Source organism: Oncorhynchus mykiss, chromosome 1, assembly GCF_057628025.1.
Source record: "Oncorhynchus mykiss isolate SJ-2025 chromosome 1, ASM5762802v1, whole genome shotgun sequence".
In the NCBI taxonomy this organism is placed as follows: domain Eukaryota; kingdom Metazoa; phylum Chordata; class Actinopteri; order Salmoniformes; family Salmonidae; genus Oncorhynchus; species Oncorhynchus mykiss.
The window spans coordinates 69,585,209-69,608,461 of record NC_143022.1 but is presented as its reverse complement, the minus strand read 5'-3'; the positions used below and the strand labels follow the sequence as shown (position 1 = coordinate 69,608,461).

General features: G+C 42.7%; 1 protein-coding gene across 4 annotated transcripts; it reads left to right on the top strand.

The window, feature by feature from the left end:
• The first annotated feature begins 32 nt into the window (after positions 1 to 32).
• Positions 33 to 23,253, top strand: LOC110527220 (uncharacterized). Of its 4 annotated transcripts, none has more exons than XR_016496633.1 (21): positions 33 to 1,219; positions 1,475 to 1,616; positions 1,716 to 1,855; positions 1,989 to 2,075; positions 2,189 to 2,339; positions 2,437 to 2,598; positions 2,798 to 2,907; positions 3,068 to 3,191; positions 3,374 to 3,402; positions 3,538 to 3,629; positions 3,858 to 3,969; positions 5,360 to 5,530; positions 5,774 to 5,844; positions 5,976 to 6,143; positions 6,766 to 6,884; positions 7,034 to 7,238; positions 7,493 to 7,642; positions 7,779 to 7,864; positions 7,979 to 8,142; positions 8,580 to 8,652; positions 22,862 to 23,253. XR_016496633.1 is itself a non-coding variant. In XM_021608393.3 (21 exons), exons 1-21 carry the CDS (start codon positions 1,136 to 1,138, stop codon positions 22,875 to 22,877), a joined length of 2,514 nt encoding a protein of 837 aa, XP_021464068.2. In that variant the 5' UTR covers positions 33 to 1,135; the 3' UTR covers positions 22,878 to 23,253. The 4 variants fall into 4 exon arrangements, 2 of the variants coding, with proteins under 2 accessions (XP_021464068.2, XP_021464062.2); XR_005052557.2 differs by having other exon boundaries at positions 2,437 to 2,622; XM_021608393.3 differs by having other exon boundaries at positions 7,435 to 7,642.

Sequence of the window (23,253 nt, the reverse complement as noted above, 5' to 3'; positions counted from 1 at the left end):
TTCAGTCACATTAGATAAATGCACAATGGTTGTCCGGCTTTAACTGGACAATATAAAGGATTTACACTTCATTTTTTCCTTCTTGTCAAATGTTGTCTCTGTGTCCATTGTACATCACAACCTTGTTATAAAGAATACAATGTTGTCTGTGTTTTATATAATATATCCCGTTTAGCTGACTTACAAGTCATGTGTGCGTACATTTGACATACGAGTCGTCACGGGAATTGAACCCACTGTCCTGGCGTTGCAAGCGTCTTGCTTTATCAACTGACCACTCTTTTAGTCTTTGTTACTTAATGGTCTGTTAGTCTTTTTTTTCCCCCACCTGCTTTGTTGCCCTAGAGTGGACTTTAGCTTTTCGAACACACCACCCTTCTTATGACATTATTGTGGCACCTGTCAATCACATTGTTATGGCAACCACGTCCTGTCCAACTCTGAGCTGTCGCTGCATATGGCCAAGTCATGGTGTTGTCATTTTGGATGCCTTAGCTAAGATAAAAAAATCATATGAAAAGACCATTGGAATCCTATATCTAGGCATGAAACTGGTTTGTCAAGAGTGGGGCCACTTGGTGATTATATGTACCGTAACAAGCCACAATACATCTGTACTGAGCACACACGTAAGCTGATAAGAAGCCATAAACATGTCCACAGTTTCTCCAACATGTCTTAACAGCTCAGACAAACTCCAAAGCTGTTAAACATTAGAAGATAGGACCATTGCTTTGTCAGTGTCATCATTGTTAACTTTGACATAAAGGCTGTTGTGTAACAAGCACATGAGTCAGAATGTACCATATTGTTCAGGTACAGTACTGCAGGTAGCTCACTAGTAAACAAACAGCTGGAAGGAAAAACAGTGACTGGGGCCTGCAGAAAGACTTTCCTTTTACCTGATATCCGCCTAACAACAATCCACTTCTCATCTCTCTGGATCACACGGCTTTAGCAGGTTCAGAGTCTACCGGAATATACCAACTCCCTGTGTTTTGAGTGAAAGCCTTTGTTTGGAAATAGCGGCTCATTGTAGAGTTACCGTACCTACACTGGTAGGCTGGTCGCAGTCATATTGGAGCTGTGTAGTTAATTGTTTACAGAGAAGCCTTCAGGCCTGGAACACGGCAGGATGAGGAGACTGAACCGGGTTAGTGCCTCTGGCCGTTACAACCCTGCCATGGAGATGGAGATGACCGATGGAGTTGTCAACCAGGTGAGGAGAAAATGGCACTTTGAAGTTTACCAGTCTCTCTCAATGTCGTTATCTGTTGATATTTTTCCATTTCTGGAGTAATCGGAAACCCTCTCAATACATTTTCAATGGTTACTAGGCTCCAAACTGTGTATGATTAGAGAGTAGTGGGTTACTATACTTCTTACTGGGTGATATATTTCAGAATTGGACATTTGAGTACATGCTATGATGCAGTTCTATGTACTGTAGTGTGATGTATGCGTGTCACTGCAGTCTGAACAGCAGCCAGTTGTTGGAAGTGCGATCTCGAGGACATCTGTGTCCAGTGCTGCGAAGGCAGCAGCCCAGTGGGCGTCTTACACCTGCAGCCGCTGGAAACGAGTCTGCCGTCAGTGTGTGAAGAGAAAACCCACAGGTACCATTGCAGATAAAACGCCAAACTCAAGGTACACCTAGATAAGACTTCAAATACTCTGCACTCTATCAGGCTATGTGATCACCTTCTTGTTTAAAGGGGAATTATTTGAGACCATGTACAAAGGCCTGGCCTTGGATGAAGATGTCATAGATGGAGGAGACAAAAGCTTCCACCTCAATAAAAGACTGCTAGACCATTTCAGAGATCTGGCTTCCAGCAATCAGGACACTGATGAGGTGAGGGGTGGATGGCATTTACGTTGTAAAATGGGGCTAAAGGTATAGATAGATGTAAGATATATAGATTAGATGTGGTCTGATTTGAAGGCTGGTGATGATTCATACAGTCAATAATCCGGTTTGGTCATAGGTGGACCTTCAGTACCTGAGTGATGTAATCGCAGATGGAGCCGACCCCAACTCAACGGACCGATACGGACAAACTGTCTTGCATGAGGTGAGACTGAAGTCTTCACACGTCATCAAATGGCTCAAAGACCTTCTGTTGTGGCAGCATCGTTGTGAGTGAAGCCACTGTGTGTTCAAATGGGCTCCTCTGCCTGGTTCTAGATCTCGAGGGCGTGGAACGTGGACGTGATGCGTTTCTTCCTGGACAGGGGGGCTGATGTTCTGCGTCCTGACTCCTACGGGGTCACGCCCCTGCACGTTGCCGCAGCTCTGGACTACGAGGAGATGATCCACTTCTTGTTGGAGAGGAAAGGTCAGAGGTCAATTGTGTCTGTGTCACTTGTGTGTTCTGTAGGTGAGGGATTTGAATGTGTCTTGTACTGTAGCTCACACATGCATGTCCTGTCTAGCCGACATTGGTGCTCAGACCAACATGGATCATCAGACACCTCTGCACTACGCTGCTAAGAATGACGCGGTGGGGGCAGTCAAGGTGCTGCTGCAGTATGGGGCAGACATCTCCGCACGAGACTACAAAAGGAGAACCCCTCTACAACTGGCTGCCAACCTAGGTTCATACCTTTACTTGCCTCTGGGTGCGCATTTCACACTCCATACTTTGTATTAGAATAGAATAAAACACAACTTTATTGTCCAAACACACATGGAAATGTACCCTCCACCTCACCTTACAAATAGCTCAATTGCACATTACACAGTTATTGCTGTACTTGATTATGCTTCTTTTGTTGTACTCCTGTGTGTTTTCAGACAGGAGTGAGGCTGCACGGACACTAATGGAACTAGGGGCTGATGCTGGGGTAAAGGACTCTGATGGTCAGCTTTGCATCACCGCCATGATTGACAAGATGACCTCAGTGGTAAATATGGGTTGGATGGTCACTGACCAAATGAGTCGCCATACTGCAGTACATGCTCCAATTGTATAGTTTGTCCTGACAATGTGCTAGTTGTTGTCATAGAGTGGGTTCTGTATGTGGTCATCCTATAGTATTGTTCAGCTCTCTTTGGTCTTGTCAGGCTCATTTGGCTCTGAACCAGTTCCATGTGACTGACCGGATGACCAGGCAGCAGTTCTACTACCTTCACCTGCTGGAGCCAGAGCCACCCTGCAAGCAGAATCCACCCGGACAGGGCTCACAAGGTATAGTCTGAAAAAAAATATATATTCTATTTACACAGAACAAAATGTCCTATATGGCCAATGCTCCCACTAATAAAAATACACTCTGTTTAACCACCTAACTCAGTGGGTCAAACCGTGCAACAGAAAACTATTTTTTTTAAACTTGTGTGATCTCTCATTTCAATTTTTTTGTCTTCCAGAGGGTGTTGCCAGTGAGCCTACATCACCAGTATGTCCCACTCTTTAAGGCTAAACAAGCAAATCAAGTGATAATGGATGAAAACTAAGTCAACTAATTTGATCATGAATTTTCCCTGAGAATTGTTCTCTCTCTGTCTGTCTGTCTCTCTCTCTCTCGCCACAGTTGGAGTTCATAGTACACCAGGGGAAGTTGGATCTCATCATGCACCCTGTGGTTCTGAAGCTCATCACTGTCAAGTGGAAACTATATGGCAGGTCAGTTCATGAGAGAGACTTTTGCCAGACAGGAGTGGCAGGTGTGTCACTCCTGCCAGATTGGGCTCTGTCACCCCTCTTCCTCCTTCCAGTCTCATGCTCTGTCATAAATTAAATATACCATAGGCCCTAACCAGTTAGACACGTAGCCGAAGGTATCTACTGTTAATACAGTACTGAATGGTGGCTCAGTATTTCACTCTGAATAGTAAACTGGTGTCTCTGTAGGTTGGGGGCTTGGATACTCCTACTCCTTAACTTCCTGTTTATAGTCTCCTGGACGACCGTGGCCATCTCTGTGTCTGTCATCCGAACCGAGGAGCCTTATGTTTTCCCTGAGGTGAGAAAGTGAAGGACAGAGGGAACATATATATATATATACACACACAGTTGAAGTCGGAAGTTTACATACACCTTAGCCAAATACATTTAAACTCAGTTTTTCACAATTCCTGACATTTAATCCTCCGCAAAATCCCCAGTTAGGATCACCACTTTATTTTAAGAATGTGAAATGTCAGAATAATAGTAGAGAGAATGATTTATTTCAGCTTTTATTTCTTTCATCACATTCCCAGTGGGTCAGAAGTTTACATACACTCAATTAGTATTTGGTATCATTGCCTTTAAAATGTTTAACTTGGGTCAAACGTTTTGGGTAGCCTTCCACAAGCTTTCCACAATAAGTTGGGTGAATTTTGGCTCATTCCTCCTGACAGAGCTGGTGTAACTGAGTCAGGTTTGTAGGCCTCCTTGCTCGCACACGCTTTTTCAGTTCTGCCCACACATTTTCAATGGGATTGGCTTTGTGATGGCCACTCCAATACCTTGACTTCGTTGTCTTTAAACCATTTTGCCACAACTTTGGAAGTATGCTTGGGGTCATTGTCCATTTGGAAGACCCATTTGCGACCAAGCTTTAACATCTTGACTGATGTCTTGAGATGTTGCTTCAATATATCCACATAATTTTCCTCCCTCTTGATGCCATCTATTTTGTGAAGAGCACCAGTCCCTCCTGCAGCAAATCTCCCCCACAACATGATGCTGCCACCCCTGTGCTTCACGGTTGGGATGGTGTTCTTCGGTTTGCAAGCCTCCCCCTTTTTCCTCCAAACATAGCGATGGTCATTATGGCCCAGCAGTTCTATTTTTGTTTCATCAGACCAGAGGACATTTCTCCAAAAAGTACAATCTTTGTCCCCATGTGCAGTTGCAAACCGTACTCTGGCTTTTTTTATAGCGGTTTTGGAGCAGTGGCTTCTTCCTTGCTGAGCAGCCTTTCAGGTTATGTCGATAAAGGACTCGTTTTACTGTGGATATAGATACTTTTGTACCTGTTTACCCCAGCACCAAAACAAAGGTCCTTTGCTGTTGTTCTGGGATTGATTTGCACTTTTCGCACAAAAAGTACATTCATCTCTGTGGTTGAAAAATGAGTTTTAATGACTCCAACCTAAGTGTATGTAAACTTCCGACTTCAACTGTATATATAGATAGATATTACATTAAAAGTGTGATGTTTTAAGATTCACACACATTTCAGTCCTTCATTTAGATCCATATGAAATCATCTGAATATGAAGGTCAGAAGTATGTCACAGGTCATACAGATGTTTGGACATTGATGAAGTCATTGTGGACCCCGGGAAGAGTAGCTGTTGTGATTGTAACAGCTAATGAGGATCCAAATAAACAAATCTAAATATAAAAAGTATATTCACCTGCAGGACTGGTGGCGTGTGTTTGGGGTGGTGGTAGCTCTGGGGCTAACAGTGGTGGAGGTGGGCCGGGAAGTGGCAGAGATGATAGGCTCCAGCAGGAAGCTAAGGAGCTGGCAGAGTTGGTGTGAGCATCGCACCAACGATGACCTGCGCTGCACACACCCAATGTGGCCCGAGGTACAGCACCTTTTCTTACCCAGGAGACACACACAGACACACATCTTTAGTGAAGTTTCTAGACCTGATCTAGGCTTAAACAAACTAAATACATTTATTTTAAGATCTAAGGAAAAGTCCTCCTGACCCCAATACATTATTTTGGCAGTATGCCATTTGTAAGGCTACAGGTTGTTGTAATCCCCATTGAGAATGTGCAAATTGACATCTTCTTTAAAAGAAAATTGTCTTCCTGCTTCAAAGGAAAAACATTTCTTGGAAGAGCAAATCAAGTTGATCCACCGCATGAAGGGAAACTACTTACAAGACCCCTGGTAAACACATTTGTGTTATATATGATACAGTACATCTCATATGGATATGTTGTAACTCTGGCCCTTTAATAATGCTCTTCCATTACCTAACTGGCAAGCAGACGATGGGATCTCATTTGGCTGTGTCACAGGAACATCTTTGATTGGCTGGTGTACATACTGCTGATGGCTGTGTTCGGGATCCATGTGGCAGACATCTTCTTGCTTGGAGGAACACTGCGGGACTACAGCCTGCGCCTCTTCGCTGTGGTCATCATCTTCCTCTGGCTCCGGCTGATGAAACACGTCCGAGCCTTCAGGTGATCAGACTGACCAACCACTGAAGAGTCCTCTTTTAGGGATCTTTTTTAATTTCTTACTTGTCTTACTGAGGAAGTGCAAGGCATTCGTTCATTTTAGATCACCAATCTTGTGGTGGAGAATAATGAATCTTTACTTCCCTTCCCCGCCACTGATGACTGTTCTCTGGTACCCAATGGATCATGGAAAGGAACAATAGGTTCTGAAGAAAAAAAGAAAGAAAAAACACAACTGAAACTAAACCCAAAAGCCTGAGCTTCCCCGCGAACAGTGCATTGTGTTCATGGGGAAGCTCAACGATAATAATGACACCTGGTCAGCGTCCCTATAGGTACACCTGGAGTTATCAGGTTCCATGACAACAACACATGAATAGGGCGCCACAGGTGTTCCCCCCCCGTAGTGACAACGAAGGAACTAGAGCTCATAGGCCCCCATATGGACATGGCTCTCATATCCAAAATACACATTTTTTAGAACAGCATGTCTGGATATTTCCAAACATAAAGTAGCCAAATACTAACCCACATTGAACTCATACAGCAGATCTTAGAGCCATTGCGTCTGAAAATTCAACAGCGTTACACCAATACCACAACCTTTGATCCTCATTCTGTACAGGGTTATGGGTCCTTTCATTGTCATGCTGGGGAAGATTGTGGGGGATGTGCTACGTTTCCTCTTCCTATATGCAGAGATCTTTATCCCTTACGCGTGTGCCTTCTGGATTATATTTGGAGGTACGTTGGGAAACAAACCATAAGATCATGCATATTTTATGAAACATACCCACAATATGACATGGCATATGCTACTGCAGCTGTCCTGGTATGATACAAAATACACAAACAACTGTATTTACGGTCTGTCTGCGACCTGTCCTCCCCAGGTCAGGCGTCAATACCCAGTATGCGGACTGTACCCCAGCTGCTCTACAGCCTGTACCGCATCACTCTGGTGGACGAGTATGAGTTTAACGCCATGGTGGAAGTGGACTCGATCATGGCCCACTTCCTCTGTGGTACCTTTCTGGCTCTGTCCTCCATTCTGTGTGTCAACCTGATGATTGCCCTTCTGTCGGACACCTTCCAAAGGTACGGGCTGCTAAAATGATATTTGGCGAACTAGCAGATCAGTAGTGTGCTGATCAGCCTTTACAGCTTACACTCGTGTGCGCTCAAGTACTGTATATTGTTTGTCTACGCCAGGTTTGCGTGTTTATCTACAAACAAACATATGACTCAGAATGCATCTGTCACTCTCAGCATCAGTATGTATCTCTTCTGTCAGGGTGTATGACAATGCACTGGCCAATGCAGTAATGCAGCAAGCAGCCATTATCCTGCAGGTGGAGGAATCCATGCCCCGTCTCTGCCGTTTCTATGACGACCAGCACATCCACCGCTTCTGTGCCCCTCTTGGGGAGTTATACGATGATGACATCAGAACTGACTCAAAGCGGCACGCTGAGCTGAAGACGATCACCACTCAGATCAAGGTGACGGGATGGGACATTCATCTTTAACACCTGCGTTTGAACTGTATGTCTTTATATATCTGTGTCTGCCTGCGGGTTGGTTTAGTTTAGGGAGGTAGAGGGCTTGTTTCTCTTTTTTACCTGTTTCCGACTTCAGGAGACACTAGATGAGTTCCTGGAGATCCAAAAAGAAGTGAATCCCCCCGAACAAGGACGACCTGATGAGAGTGACAGGGCCTCAGGGTAGGCACAGCACTGCCTCTCTTTTACCTGACTTTAGGAGTATGGAACAACTATGCTGTATTGTGGAATATTTCCAGGCTTGTGTCAAGATCTCTCTCTTCCTGTCTCTCCTAGGGAGAGGCGCTTCTCATTCCCTGTGCAGGGGGAACACCTGCAGACTCTGCAGAGGCTCCAGGTGGACCAGACCCAGCAGAGCCAGGACCTCAGTGCCCTGAGGGCAGACATGAAGAACCTGCAGGCCCTGATCCATCAACTGATCCAGTCCCAGACCAGCTCATGTCAGTATTATGTTGACCTCGTAAAGAACCTTCTATACAGGGACTATACACTAAGACAGACCCGATAACTAGTCTAGTGCAGTCTGACTGGGTCAAAGACTAAACAAAGAGTAAAGTCCGTTCAAATCCAGAGGGAGTGCATATTTGGATTAATAGTCTTTACACATGATGTAGTCATTTGAACTGACATCATGAATGGCTCTATCATTCAAATAAGAGAAGCTCTACCATATAATTAGAATCCATGGACTTTACTCTTTGTTTAGTCTTTGACCCAGTCAGACCGCACTTCACTAGTTCTATTTCTTTGAGGCCTACTATGATAACCTGTCCCTGTGCCTGTTTCTTCTGTGTATTTCTGTGCTAAAGTATAGCTATGTTTCACTGTCTCCTGTCTGTCCATAGCTGACAGATTGCGTTATTTTGTCTCTGTGCAGGTGTGGGCTGTGGTGTGACTGTGAAGGCAGCAGAAAGCACTGGGTCAGAGCCCGTCGAAGCGCCACCATACAGGTGAGGTATCACTGGTTTAAGGCATCTTGGTTATCTTTAGTTTTCGTAACGGGTCGCCAAACGACCTATGGGGAACTCCATCCCCTTCACGCGATGTGATTGAGATGTTTACAGTCACGCCACACCCTTACTGTACCCATGTGACCTGCCACTATAAAAGGCTGTGTGGCGTGACATACTGTATTTTTTTAATTCTCACCTTTGTGTTTTACATTACGAGATAACTATTAATTCCCTTCTAATTATTTTCTTACGGAATGACCTACTCTTGTTATTGTGCCTGCCCATAATCACTAACTTGTATTGCTTTTTGTCGTGCTTTTCCATACTAGCTAGTACGCTAATTAGTTTAGGGTCTATCCCGTTACCTCAGAAGTTAGCTCGTAGCTAGCTAGCTAAATTAGCCACACATAGTTACCGTAGCTAGTTAGCTTGTTGTACCTGTTGGCGCTTGTTGACTCGCGGTGTCATGCCAGTCCCCGCTTGACTTCCACACCAGCCCGTTGATCCAGCATTACCACTCCCTAGCTTGTGATCACGGAGCTCAGTGTTGATGTAGGCTACCGGTCGTCACTTGACTGAGTCCACCAACGCCGAGACTGACAGTCCACGCTTGACTATATACCTTGATACATATTTAGGCGGGAGTCTCGCCCCCGAAGCACGTTGGGTCAGAGCCAACAGTTACCTTTTTCTTGGAACATACTTCTCTTATGTGAAAACCCTTTCTTTGTAAACTGATTCAGTGCTGTACACGGGATGTTGTTCCACTCATGTCAACCTTGTGAAAAACAACTCCCAGCCTCAGATGAGCACACACTTTGCATTCTTTGCTTGGGAGCTGAACATGTTCAAGGGGCAGCACAGAGTAGCAGCTCTTGTACTCACTGTCAGAAATTCAAACCAAGAGCATTGAAATCTCGACCTCTGGATTCTCATCAGATGAGTCTGCTACATAGATGAATGATCATTCCAAACGCTCCAGGTCTAATGACAGGTCTCACTCCCATTGTGATCCGCCGCCCAATAAACCTCAGCGCTCATCCGCGCTTGGGCACAAATCTCAACACACAGTCGTATGGCAACCATTGAGTATGCCCTCGAAAAGCTACTTGCCAGACTTCCCCCGCCGGTACCAAACCCAACCCCAACCTTGTTGAATCGGATGACGGTCGACCAGAAAATATCGGAATGTTGTCGGAATGTTTAAGAGGGCAAACAAGAACCTCAACGTGGAACATATACTTACTGCCATGGCGTCCACATCCAAGTTTGATGGATTCAGTTCTTCAAAGACTGAGACATCCATACTGTTGTTTAAATACTTTGTGCGTGAGCTCCAATGCTCTTTTTTTTAAATGGGTGGATCAGCTTAATATTGCGGAAATATGGATGCTTCCAACAATGTAATTGTCTGCATCATTTCCAAACCCCCTTATCCTTTTTTGGTAAATATATATATCCATATACATACACGTACATATCCATATGCATACATAAACATGAATATAACCATATGCATACACATACATTATATATATATATATATATATATATATACATACATACATACATACTTTTTTGTTTAGAATATACCTTTATTATTCCCCGCAAACCATACCACCCTTCCCTCAATTGGAGTAAACTAATAATCAATATTATACACATTTTACAGACACAATCTATTGTATAATAGTTATATTTTGTTTGTTTTTAGTCCTTCCTCTATTTCTGATGTCCATCCAGTTTGATTTCTATTTGTAACTGTGCTATTTCACAACATTTCTGAACCTATATACATTTTACAGACCCCGTATGTTTTACATTGGTTATCTTGTTATTAGTCCCACCCTTCAGCTCCATTCAACCCCTCCCATCTATCTCTTAACACCATCCATTCTGGATTTCTATTTGCCATATATTTTTCAACTGTGCTGTGATGCTTCTTTAAAGTACTGAACCTTTCTACTCTCATAGCTTCTACAGATTGTAAATTCAAGATAAACATTTTTGCAAAAATAATTATTATATTATTGATTGATTGACTATGGCTTTTCAAATCACCCAGTATTGCTATCTGCAGCGTTAGTTCTAGGTAAATTTTGCAATTTTTCAGCCATTCCTGGACCTGTGACCAAAAACGAGCTACATATGGACAATACCAAAATAAATTATCTAATGACTCTGCCTCCTCACAGCAAAATCTGCAGAGCTGGGAAGATTGTATCCCCCATATACAGTGCCTTGCGAAAGTATTCGGCCCCCTTGAACTTTGCGACCTTTTGCCACATTTCAGGCTTCAAACATAAAGATATAAAACTGTATTTTTTTGTGAAGAATCAACAACAAGTGGGACACAATCATGAAGTGGAACGACATTTATTGGATATTTCAAACTTTTTTAACAAGTCAAAAACTGAAAAATTGGGCGTGCAAAATTATTCAGCCCCCTTAAGTTAATACTTTGTAGCGCCACCTCTTGCTGCGATTACAGCTGTAAGTCGCTTGGGGTATGTCTCTATCAGTTTTGCACATCGAGAGACTGAAATTTTTTCCCATTCCTCCTTGCAAAACAGCTCGAGCTCAGTGAGGTTGGATGGAGAGCATTTGTGAACAGCAGTTTTCAGTTCTTTCCACAGATTCTCGATTGGATTCAGGTCTGGACTTTGACTTGGCCATTCTAACACCTGGATATGCTTATTTTTGAACCATTCCATTGTAGATTTTGCTTTATGTTTTGGATCATTGTCTTGTTGGAAGACAAATCTCCGTCCCAGTCTCAGGTCTTTTGCAGACTCCATCAGGTTTTCTTCCAGAATGGTCCTGTATTTGGCTCCATCTGTCTTCCCATCAATTTTAACCATCTTCCCTGTCCCTGCTGAAGAAAAGCAGGCCCAAACCATGATGCTGCCGCCACCATGTTTGACAGTGGGGATGGTGTGTTCAGCTGTGTTGCTTTTACGCCAAACATAACGTTTTGCATTGTTGCCAAAAAGATCAATTTTGGTTTCATCTGACCAGAGCACCTTCTTCCACATGTTTGGTGTGTCCCCCAGGTGGCTTGTGGCAAACTTTAAACAACACTTTTTATGGATATCTTTAAGAAATGGCTTTCTTCTTGCCACTCTTCCATAAAGGCCAGATTTGTGCAATATACGACTGATTGTTGTCCTATGGACAGAGTCTCCCACCTCAGCTGTAGATCTCTGCAGTTCATCCAGAGTGATCATGGGCCTCTTGGCTGCATCTCTGATCAGTCTTCTCCTTGTATGAGCTGAAAGTTTAGAGGGACGGCCAGGTCTTGGTAGATTTGCAGTGGTCTGATACTCCTTCCATTTCAATATTATCGCTTGCACAGTGCTCCTTGGGATGTTTAAAGCTTGGGAAATCTTTTTGTATCCAAATCCGGCTTTAAACTTCTTCACAACAGTATCTCGGACCTGCCTGGTGTGTTCCTTGTTCTTCATGATGCTCTCTGCGCTTTTAACGGACCTCTGAGACTATCACAGTGCAGGTGCATTTATACGGAGACTTGATTACACACAGGTGGATTGTATTTATCATCATTAGTCATTTAGGTCAACATTGGATCATTCAGAGATCCTCACTGAACTTCTGGAGAGAGTTTGCTGCACTGAAAGTAAAGGGGCTGAATAATTTTGCACGCCCAATTTTTCAGTTTTTGATTTGTTAAAAAAGTTTGAAATATCCAATAAATGTCGTTCCACTTCATGATTGTGTCCCACTTGTTGTTGATTTTTCACAAAAAAATACAGTTTTATATCTTTATGTTTGAAGCCTGAAATGTGGCAAAAGGTCGCAAAGTTCAAGGGGGCTGAATACTTTCGCAAGGCACTGTATATATAACATTCTATTGGTTGCAAGAATTTTGTATAGTAATTTAAATGGAAAAATTCAAATTTGAATCTGCCGTTGTTTTGCGTGTCACACATATATATATATATATATATATATATAAGCCATGTGCCATGGAATGAGTACATCGAAAATCTCTTCCCAACTATTTTGCAATTTATATGGCACAGCTGTCCATTTTTTGGTCCTTAAATGAAATTGGTATATGTTTTTATTTATTACAGTTTTCTTTAACCATTTATGTTCTTTAATACAGTTCCTTACTTTTTTTACCCCTTCTACTTCTGCCTCTTCCATTTTTGTGGTAATGCTGCAATTAGTTGGTTGTAATTTTGGGTAGAGCAGACATTTCCATATGTCTGTGTTAGCTGCATGTGTGACATAACTCCACCAGTCCTATTTATGATATTATTCACTAACATTATACCTTTTTTAAACATTTCATCCAATTTTTTTATTTGTTTTATCAATTAGTATATTTGAGTTTAACCACATATTTGTTGGATTATTTGTTCTGTATTTTCAGGTGTATTAAACTGAAATTGCAACCAACTTTCTAAGGCTTGTTTAAAAAATAACGATATTTTGAAGATTATTTCCTTGTCAAACAACCGAAAGGGAACAGTTGTAATCTGAATAAAGGGAAAAAGGCCATTCTTGAACATAGGATGAGACATTCCTACCAATTTACTAGAGAACCAGTTTGGATTTAAGTATAACTTTTCTATGACTGATGCCTTTAGTCTAATGCTTTAATATTTCATCATTTCTGACCTCCGAATTCATATTCGTTATATAAATAGGCCCTTTCAATTTTGTCTGGCTTGCCATTCCAAATAAAATTGAAGGTCACTAGGTGTAGGCAAAACCATGAGCAAATAGGTAAACTGTGATATGACTAAAGAGTAAATCAGGGTGATTTTTCCACAAATAGTCAGGTATTTTCCTTTCCATTGTAGTAAAATCTTATCTATTTTTGCTAACTTTCTATAAAAATGTATTGGAGTGAGATCATTTCTTTATTTTGGGATTTTTATACCGAGTATGTCCACATCCCCGCCAGACCATTTTATTGCTAAACTACACAGTAATGTAAAATTTGCTAATTTTTTTTGTGATCCAATTAGTAGTATATTACACTTATCATAATTTGGTTTTAATCCAGAGAGGTTAGCAAAAGTATCTAGATCCTCTGTGAGGCCGTGGAGGGATTCTAGTTGTGGTTTTAAAATAAAACATGAATCATCAGCATATTATGAGACCTATTATGAGACCGTATTTATGCCACGGATTTCTAATCCCTTAATATTATTGTTGGATCTAATTTTAAAAACTAACATTTCGATAGCATTAATAAATAGATATGCCGATAGTGGAAAACCTTGTTTTACTCCTCTAGACAGTTTAAACATTTCTGAGATGTAGCCATTATTTACTATTTTACACCTAGGGTTACTATACATAACTTTAACCCATTTTATAAGAGGTTCCCCAAAATTGAAATATTCTAGGCATTTATGTATAAATTCCAGTCATACTTTATCAAAATCCTTTTCAAAATCAGCTATGAAAACCAGGCTGGTGTCCCCGATATTTCATAGTATTCTATTGGTTCCAGTACTTGTCTTATATTATCTCCAATGTATCGTCCATGTAAAAACCCTGTCTGATTAGGATGAATCATATCTGACAATACCTCTTTAATTATATGCGCCAAGCATTTAGCTAGGATTTTTGCATAACAACACTGAAGTGTAAGAGGCATCCAGTTTTTTAAATGGACTCTATCTTTATATATACCACTTGGGTCCTGTTTCAGTAATGATGAAATCAGACCTTGTTGCGTGTCCAATAATCTACCATTTATACAGTGAGGGAAAAAAGTATTTGATCCCCTGCTAATTTTGTATGTTTGCCCACTGACAAAGAAATGATCAGTCTATAATTTTAATGGTAGGTTTATTTGAACATCTGAATGATTCAGAGGACAACTGGGTGAAAGTTTTGTGGTCAGATGAGACCAAAATGGAGCTCTTTGGCATTAACTCAACTCGCCGTGTTTGGAGGAGGAGGAATGTTGCCTATGACCCCAAGAACACCATCCCCACAGTCAAACATGGAGGTGAAAACATTATGCTTTGGGGGTGTTTTTCTGCTAAGTGGACAGGACAACTTCACCGCATCAAAGGGACGATGGACGGGGCCATGTACCGCCAAATGTTGGGTGAGAACCTCCTTCCCTCAGCCAGGGCATTGAAAATGGGTTGTGGATGGGTATTCCAGCATGACAATGACCCAAAAACACACGGCCAAGGCAAAAAAGGAGTGGCTCAAGAAGAAGCACATTAAGGTCCTGGAGTGGCCTAGCCAGTCTCCAGACCTTAATCCCATAGAAAATCTGTGGAGGGAGCTGAAGGTTCGAGTTGCCAAACGTCAGCCTCGAAACCTTAATGACTTGGAGAAGATCCGCAAGGAGGAGTGGGACAAAATCCCTCCTGAGATGTGTGCAAACCTGGTGGCCAACTACAAGAAACATCTGACCTCTGTGATTGCCAACAAGGGTTTTGCCACCAAGTACTAAGTCATGTTTTGCAGAGGGGTCAAATACTTATTTCCCTCATTAAAATGCAAATCAATTTATAACATTTTTGACATGCGTTTTTCTGGATTTTTGTTGTTGTTATTCTGTCTCAAATAAACCTACCATTAAAATTATAGACTGATCATTTCTTTGTCAGTGGGCAAACGTACAAAATCAGCAGGGGATCAAATACTTTTTTCCCTCGCTGTATAGGAGTGGTTAAAACATGCTAATAATGCCTCCCGGGTGGTGCAGAGGTTAAGGGCGCTGTACTGCAGTGCCAGCTGTGCCACCAGCGACTGGGTTCGCGCCCAGGCTCTGTCGTAAGCGGCCGCGACCGCACAATTGGCCTAGCGTCGCCCGGGTTAGGGAGGGTCTCAAATAAACCTACCATTAAAATTATAGACTGATCATTTCTTTGTCAGTGGGCAAACGTACAAAATCAGCAGGGGATCAAATACTTTTTTCCCTCACTGTATAGGAGTGGTTAAAACATGCTAATAATGCCTCCCGGGTGGTGCAGTGGTTAAGGGCACTGTACTGCAGTGCCAGCTGTGCCACCAGCGACTGGGTTCGCGCCCAGGCTCTGTCGTAACCGGCCGCGACCGCACAATTGGCCTAGCGTCGCCCGGGTTAGGGAGGGTTTGGCCGGTAGGGATATCCTTGTCTCATCGCGCACCAGCGACTCCAGTGGCGGTGCTTCGGTTAGTGGAGATGGAGGAGACTGCAACGAAAACATATTCTTAAAGTACTTTTCTTCCTCTTTCAAAATATCATTAGGTGAATCATGCTTGACTCCATCATTTGTTTTGATAAAAAAAAATTGGTAGCATTTCTTTATTGAAGATTGAAAAATAATTTGTTGCATTTTCCCCCATATTCCATCCAGTTCGCTTTATTTAAAAAATATATATATATTGCACTGGATCTTTCTTGAATAAGTTCCTACATTTCTTCTTGTTTTTCCTCTAACTTATGTGCCTCTATGGTACAGTATTTATTGCTATCTATCTGTTCTGTTAGTCCTTCAAATAAATACTGTATTATAGAGGCACAGAATCAATGATATATTTACTTTTGGTGCCAGAGAGAATGACTCTTTAATATGGACTCTTTTGATCTAAATGTATTTTGTTTTATAGATGAGTACTGAATTGCATTGCTTTTAAAGGCACATTTAAAAGTGTCCCATACAATAGGGGGATCTGCTGTACCTATGTTATGTCTAAAAAAATTCAGTTAGAAATTCTTCTGTCCTAGTTCTAAACGATTTATCATCTCGTAGGCTTTGCTTAAATTTCCAATATCCTCGCCCACGTGGAAATTCTATAAGAGTAATATATATGCCAATTATGTGATGATCCGACCGCATTCTGTCCCCTATCAACACTTTTTAAACTTTTGGTGCCAGAGAGAATGACATAAGAAAGTAATCTAGACGACGAGGCTTGATTAAGCCTCCGCCATGTGTATCTCACTAGGTCAGGGTATTTAAGCCTCCATATATCCACTAATTCCAATATATCCATGACATTCATGATTTCCTTAAGTGCCTGAGGGGGATAGTTTGTAGTGTGATTTCCCCTACACTCCATAGTGGTATTTAAAATCGTATAAAAATCTCCCACCATAATAATGGATTCTAGTGTTGCTTGTAGAGTTGATAAATTCTTATATATTTTTTCAAAGAAACGTGGGTCATCATTATTTGGACTGTATAAGTTAATAAGCCATATCTGTTAACTGTCCAATAACATTTAAAATAATCCATCTACCTTGATGATCTGTTTGGACAATTTGCACATTTGGATTAGAATTACTATTAATTAATACCATCACCCCTTTGCCCATGGGAGAAATATATTTCACCTCCCCCCAGTCCTTTTCCCACAAAACTTCATCTAAAACTGTTGAATGAGTTTCCTGTAAACGCTATATATATTATATTCCTTCTCTTTTAGCCAGGTAAATACTGATCGTCTTTTCTTATTATCTGCTAGGCCATTACAATTATAACTGGCTATACTTATTTCACCACTTACCATAATGAGACACAACTTTCAATTCACTTTATCAAAATATATGTTTGTAAACGTATCATTAAAAAGTAATATGATGATTGAGTGTCTATATAGTTGTACCATGATATTTGTATTGCTACTAAGTAAACCTCCAATTGGCCCCCACTATTCCACCCGCTAAAAGCCCTCCTCATCCCAATGCCCGGCAGACCACCCCAGACCCCGCCGTATCCCATTGCCCTGAAGAGACTGGGATCCATCATTCGAAAAGAGCACACAGTGCCACTCACAGAACAGAAGTAGATCAACCGCCAAATGCATTTCCATCGCCCTCACCTCCATTTGTATTATATGTAGCCATATAAAAAAAATAATATATATAAATATATATATATATATATATATATATATATATATATATATATAAATTAATCCTGTTTCTTATTTTCCATAATTAGCTATTAATATTTCTAGTAATGTAGGCAAAAGAAAGGTCTTGATTTACGAATGCATATACAGCTGCAGCTGAATGAGATGGCCTGCAAAACTGTGTCAAAAAAATGGGCAGAAATGGGGAGATTTTATTAACCATTGTCACGTCCTAGATGATGGAGGTCAGATATACCCCCTTCCCCTGAAACATCCACAACACGGTCTCCCGTAGTGACCATATTCCCTGAAACACCCACAACATGGTCCCCCGTAGTGACCATTTTCCCAAGCATCTCCATGCAGTCAGACCTTTGATTTTGTGCCACCAGGGCCACAATAATATGCCCCCTTTCTGAATGTCTGAGTGTGACCCCCTCCCCATGTGTTACTGCAGCCAGAACTGCCACTGCCTGGTTAGGGGCACCCCACCGGAATCCCCACCGGCTAGGTACAAGGTCGTCAAGGTTCTCATTAGAAGCTTTGAGAATTTCCTTGTATATTATGCTCTCCCTTTAGGGGGCTTTGGCTTTGCAGGACCAGCCCTGCCAAGCAGGCTCAGAATCTTGAGGGGGCAGTGCTGCTCTAGGTCTCCGACCACATATTGACTGCATACAGGCCGCTTACAGCAGGCCCATAAAACGGTTAGACTTCTCCTTAGTATCTGGGTCATTCAGGTGGGTGTCTTAGAGTATAGGGTTGTGGACTGTTCCATCAATATAGGATCATAAATAAATTGATTAGATGTATAATTTATTTTAAAACACTTTTCCACCATGATATAACAATAAATAAATAAATAAGATGTATAAAAATGATATCCCTCATCTGAACAACATTGAAAGCTCTCTCACAATCCCCGCTCAGAGCAATACATTGGTTCTGGGATATGCAACCATTTCCTTTCTCACTCAACACCACACTTTCCCAAACACCAAAAAAACACACACCACACCTCCCACACATTCTGTGCCTTCTGTTTACTGAGTTTTTATCTTTATCATGTTGAATTAGTGCTTTTGTGTTCCAATTAGTTATTGGATACAGAATTGTATGCCGTTCTGCAAATTCCTTTCGGAACTGGTCATTCATGCCAATTTTTGTGCCAGCAAGTCTTTTACCCAGGCTTTTAACCATTATTTTATCTTTAAAGAAAGCAAATTTGGCAACCATTGGGCATTCATACCTCTACCCTCTGTCCGAAACGGTGTACACGTTCTAGTTGGATTTTGTCGACAGCTTCGCGTGGGATCTGAAGCGCTGTAAGGAGGAACTCTCTAACTACACATTCAGGAACTTCTCCTTCTTTCTCTTGGATACCTGTAAATACCAGATTATCTCTCATGGCTCTAGTCTGTATGTCAAGTAAAGCTTCTCTCAGAAATATGTCCTCCTTTTTAAGTTCATTAACATCAGTTTCAATCTCATTGACTGTCTCTTTTAGCTTGTTTGTGTCTTTCTCCAATGTCGCAGCTTTTTCGACACTCATCTAGAGAATTGCCTTCAACTCTTTTATATCCTCTCTGACTAGTTCAAGTATGCCCAGTTTGTCATTTATTGATTTTTAGCAGATCGGTTTCAACCTTTACCATTCCCGGTGGTGAAAATATTAAATTGTCTGAGTCTGTAGAAGAGTCACGTTTTCATTTTTGAAATAGGTTCCCTTGTCTTACTCTCCGTCATGTTTGGGTGTTGCTTGTTTTCGTAGTATTTGTCGATACATTTCTCTAGTCTTAAGATTTGTTTTGTGTTGTTATCCAGATTGAAGGTTATCACCCACCAGATTGTGTAGTGCTAATATTTAGTCTAACTTACCGATATTGAATATTACGTTTTTATCTTGAGGTGTTCTACATAGTTACTCTCAGTCCGCTACCTGGACTCTTAGACCTACCTCTATCAGCCCTCTGATGGCGTCTCATAGACCTACCCATATCAGCCCTCTCTCAGCCCTCCCAAATGACAGAACCCCTGCCATTCCAAGCATATGCGCTTAGCTACAGTTCACGGTGCAGATGAGAATAGTTTTGCCCATTTTCCCCTGTATGGACAAATAATTTGCTTCGCTTGTTATGCCTGCTTCGCTCAGTCACAGTTCAGACTAACAAATGATGCAGGGCATCTGATCGCTTCCTATGCAGGGCACATGACAACACTACTTCAGTCGCTAGGCTTAGCAATTCAGCAGCAATACTGACCTATCAGTAGGAGCTGCGGCCCACCTCCTCCAAGTGTCTAAGGAGGACAGAGAAGCACAGATGACGCTTCAGCGCCCCATTCCAAATCCTAGAATGCATCAGCCAGCAAACCATTACTCCAGTCCCAGGGCCCCAACTGGAATGCCAAGAAGCCAGGATCAGACTCACGCTGCACCTACTCAGGAGTGGAGGAACAGACACTCTCAGCCCTACCGAAGAGGTGGAGCACAGCGTCACCCAAGAGGCAGAGGCGAACCATATGCAAGCTGTGTCCCCTCTGCACCAAAGCACGCAGAGCCTCGGTCCTGAGCTGGAAAAGGTCAATGGTTACGCACTCTAACACAAGGCTATGGACTACAATTTTGGTAGCGATCCCCACGTTTCAGGGGTGTCTTGAAAACAACAGCTTGCAACCTTGCTCAAAAGCAAACACTCAGTAATCTCCTTTAAAAAGCATGCAATTGAAGAGGTAGAACCAGCGCAACAAAACTAATTCTGATTCTACTCAATCTATTTTCTGGTGCCAGAAAAGGGCGGAGACCTCCGTCCGGTCCTGGAACTAGAGTGCCTGAATCGTCATCTTTCAGCCCTTCAAAATGCTAACAATCAAAACCATCCTTCAGTTTGTACAACCAGGAAGATTGGTTCACCACAGTGGACCTGAAAGACACATAATTTCATTTTCTACCCTTCAGCCTTTCACTTGCCCCTCACACTTTCACAAAGTGCATAAGCGCAGCGCTAGACCCACCTCCCCAAGCAGGAGTCAGCTTCCTGAACTACTTACATAATTGGCTAATATAGGGAGGGTCGCAAAGCCAAGCTTTGGCACACGCATCCATGGTCTCAGATCACCTCTCTGAATTGGGACTAACAAGGCACTTGGAAAAGACTTCTCTGGTCCCAGTGTGTGCACTTCCTGGGCTTGACACTGGACACTCAAGTCATGCGAGCAACACTCTCCAGAAATAGTGGCATCTTTGACTAATTGTCTTTCAACATTCAAACTGAGAAAACAGGTGACGTCACAAGACGAGTCAGAGGCTACTAGCCCTCCTAGCTGCTGCAGTCCATGTTGTACCATTGGGCTTGCTCCACATTCGGCCAATAGAGCAGATGTACAACAGACACTATCTGTGTCCCAGAAGGGAGAAACACAAAAAGCTGATAACATCAATGAGTTGCTGGAGAACAAAACAATGGTGGCGCCTAGCACTTCAAACTCCCAGTGGAGTGCTTCTAGTTGCAGTTCACAACCGGGTGACTTTGACCATAGACGCCTCCCTACAGGGATTGGGAGCAGTCTTGAACCAGTCAGGGGCCCGTGGTGTATGGTCAGCACCATGGAAAACGGCTCACATCATCGTACTGGAGCTCAAGGCGGTTGACCTTTTCACTCCGGCACTTCCTCCCAGTACTGAGAGGACAACATGTACTGATACGGACAGACACCACAACCGTGATTGCAAACATCAACCGCCAGAGCGGACTGAGGTCCATGGAACTGCACCAGGTAGCAAGGGAGCTACTGCTTTGGGCAAACAGACACCTTACATCCCTCAGAACACCTGCTTGGGGTGGAGAATCAGGCAGCAGACCTCTCCAGAGGAGACCCTCTTCCGTCAGACTGGAGGATACATCCTACAGTAGTGGAGATGATCTGGGCGCAATTTGGAAAGGCCACCACTGATCTGTTCGCATTGCAAGACTCAACCCATGTTCCTATGTGGTTCTCCACAAATGGTCCGGCAGGCCCAATTGGAGTCAATACCCTATTACACAGATGGCCAAGTGGGCTGCTGTATGTGTTTCCACCAATTTCCTTGCTCCGTCAGGTCTTGGAAGATCAGTCTTGAGAGTGCGTCAATTCTACTTGGTTTTCAGACCTTGTACAGCTGACAACCTCCCACCATGGGGACTCCCTCTTCGAGTGGACCTCCTGTCACAAGCGAATGGCAAGCATTGGCACCCCAAACCCAGCATACTGAAGTTGTGGGAGTGGCACCTGAGTGTGACCGCCTTGTAGCTGCAGGGTTGCCCTCCTTAATTGATACAGTTCAGGCAGCCAGGGCATCCTCTGTGCTAACCCTGTATTCCTACAAGTGGAATGTGTTCAGGAAGTGGTGTGTCGACCATGCGGAATCGCCATCTTCCTGCCCAATTTCTGTCATTTTGATTTCCTCCAGGTTATGGCTACAGAAGAGTCCCATCTACATTGATGCATCACCATAGGCACACCCTCTAGTATCACAATTCATGAAAGTAGCCCACAGGCTACAGCCCCCCAAGGCTCCTTCAGTACCCTTATGGGAGTTAGATGTTGTCCTACTTTCACCATTTGAGCCCCTGTCTTCACTTGAGATTAATGAGCTCTCAGTCAAGACTGCCTTTCTATTGGCTATTGTTTCAGCCAAGCGTGTTAGATAATCACATGCACCTTCTACCCATCCTTCATGTCTCACTTTAGCAGAAGTTGGATCTCAGGCAGTGCTTCGGCCAAATCCAGCCTTCTTACTTAAGGTGCTTTCATCATCACATGCTAACCAGCCCTTAATCATAGCGGCATTTCACCTGCCTCCCCACTTCTCACAGGAGAGTTGTGAGTGGCATACACTTGTCCGGTTAGGGCATTGAGTGCTTCTCTTGCTGCAACAACGAAAAAGAAAGAGAGCGTTGGGTTACGGATGTAACCTTGGTGCTCTGAGTATCGGGTCGCCAAGCTTTCATGTCGTTCCTCCACCTCCGTGAGGTTTGAGTGACGTAATAGACAGTATGTCATACCACACAGCCTTTTATAGTGACAGGTCACATGGGTACAGTAAGGGTGTGGCGTGACTGTAAACATATTTTGATATTAAGTATCTCAATCACATCGGGTGAAGGGAAGGAGTTCCCCATAGGTGGTTTGGCAACCAAACACTCTACCAAGGTTACATCCGTAACCCATGTGTATGTAGAAACCCTTTGTTGTAAGCCTGTAATTGCATAGTGCACTCTGCAGATGGCCACAGGGTGTCTCAGCAGTCTGCTTTACAAGTACAGGGTGTGTCCAATTTGACCTGTTTACTTTGAACTCATGAGTGTTGTAATATCCAATCCTTCAGGGCCTCAACAGGTTGACTCCTTGATGCTGAAGATGCTTGTAACCACAGAGACTGCACAAGCAACACGAGATCCAGGACCAGACAATAAGGATGAAACCTTCTAACTAACATCTGTCTCCTTATCAGTTTTTAGGTTATTCAGATCATTTATGGTATCTTATGGTATGACTACAATACATGCAGTATATGTTTGCTAATCTAATAGATGCGATAAAGAGGTCAAATGGAAGCATATTGTGGAGGATAGGAGGAGGACGCCGGATTGGTGCATATTCAACGAATCGGATATTCTTAAAATCTGTCAAATCCGGTTCCGGTGGCATGCATTGAAATGCGTGGCTTTTCTTTTGCAAAATAAATATTTTCAAAATAATTGTTTACATATAACATCA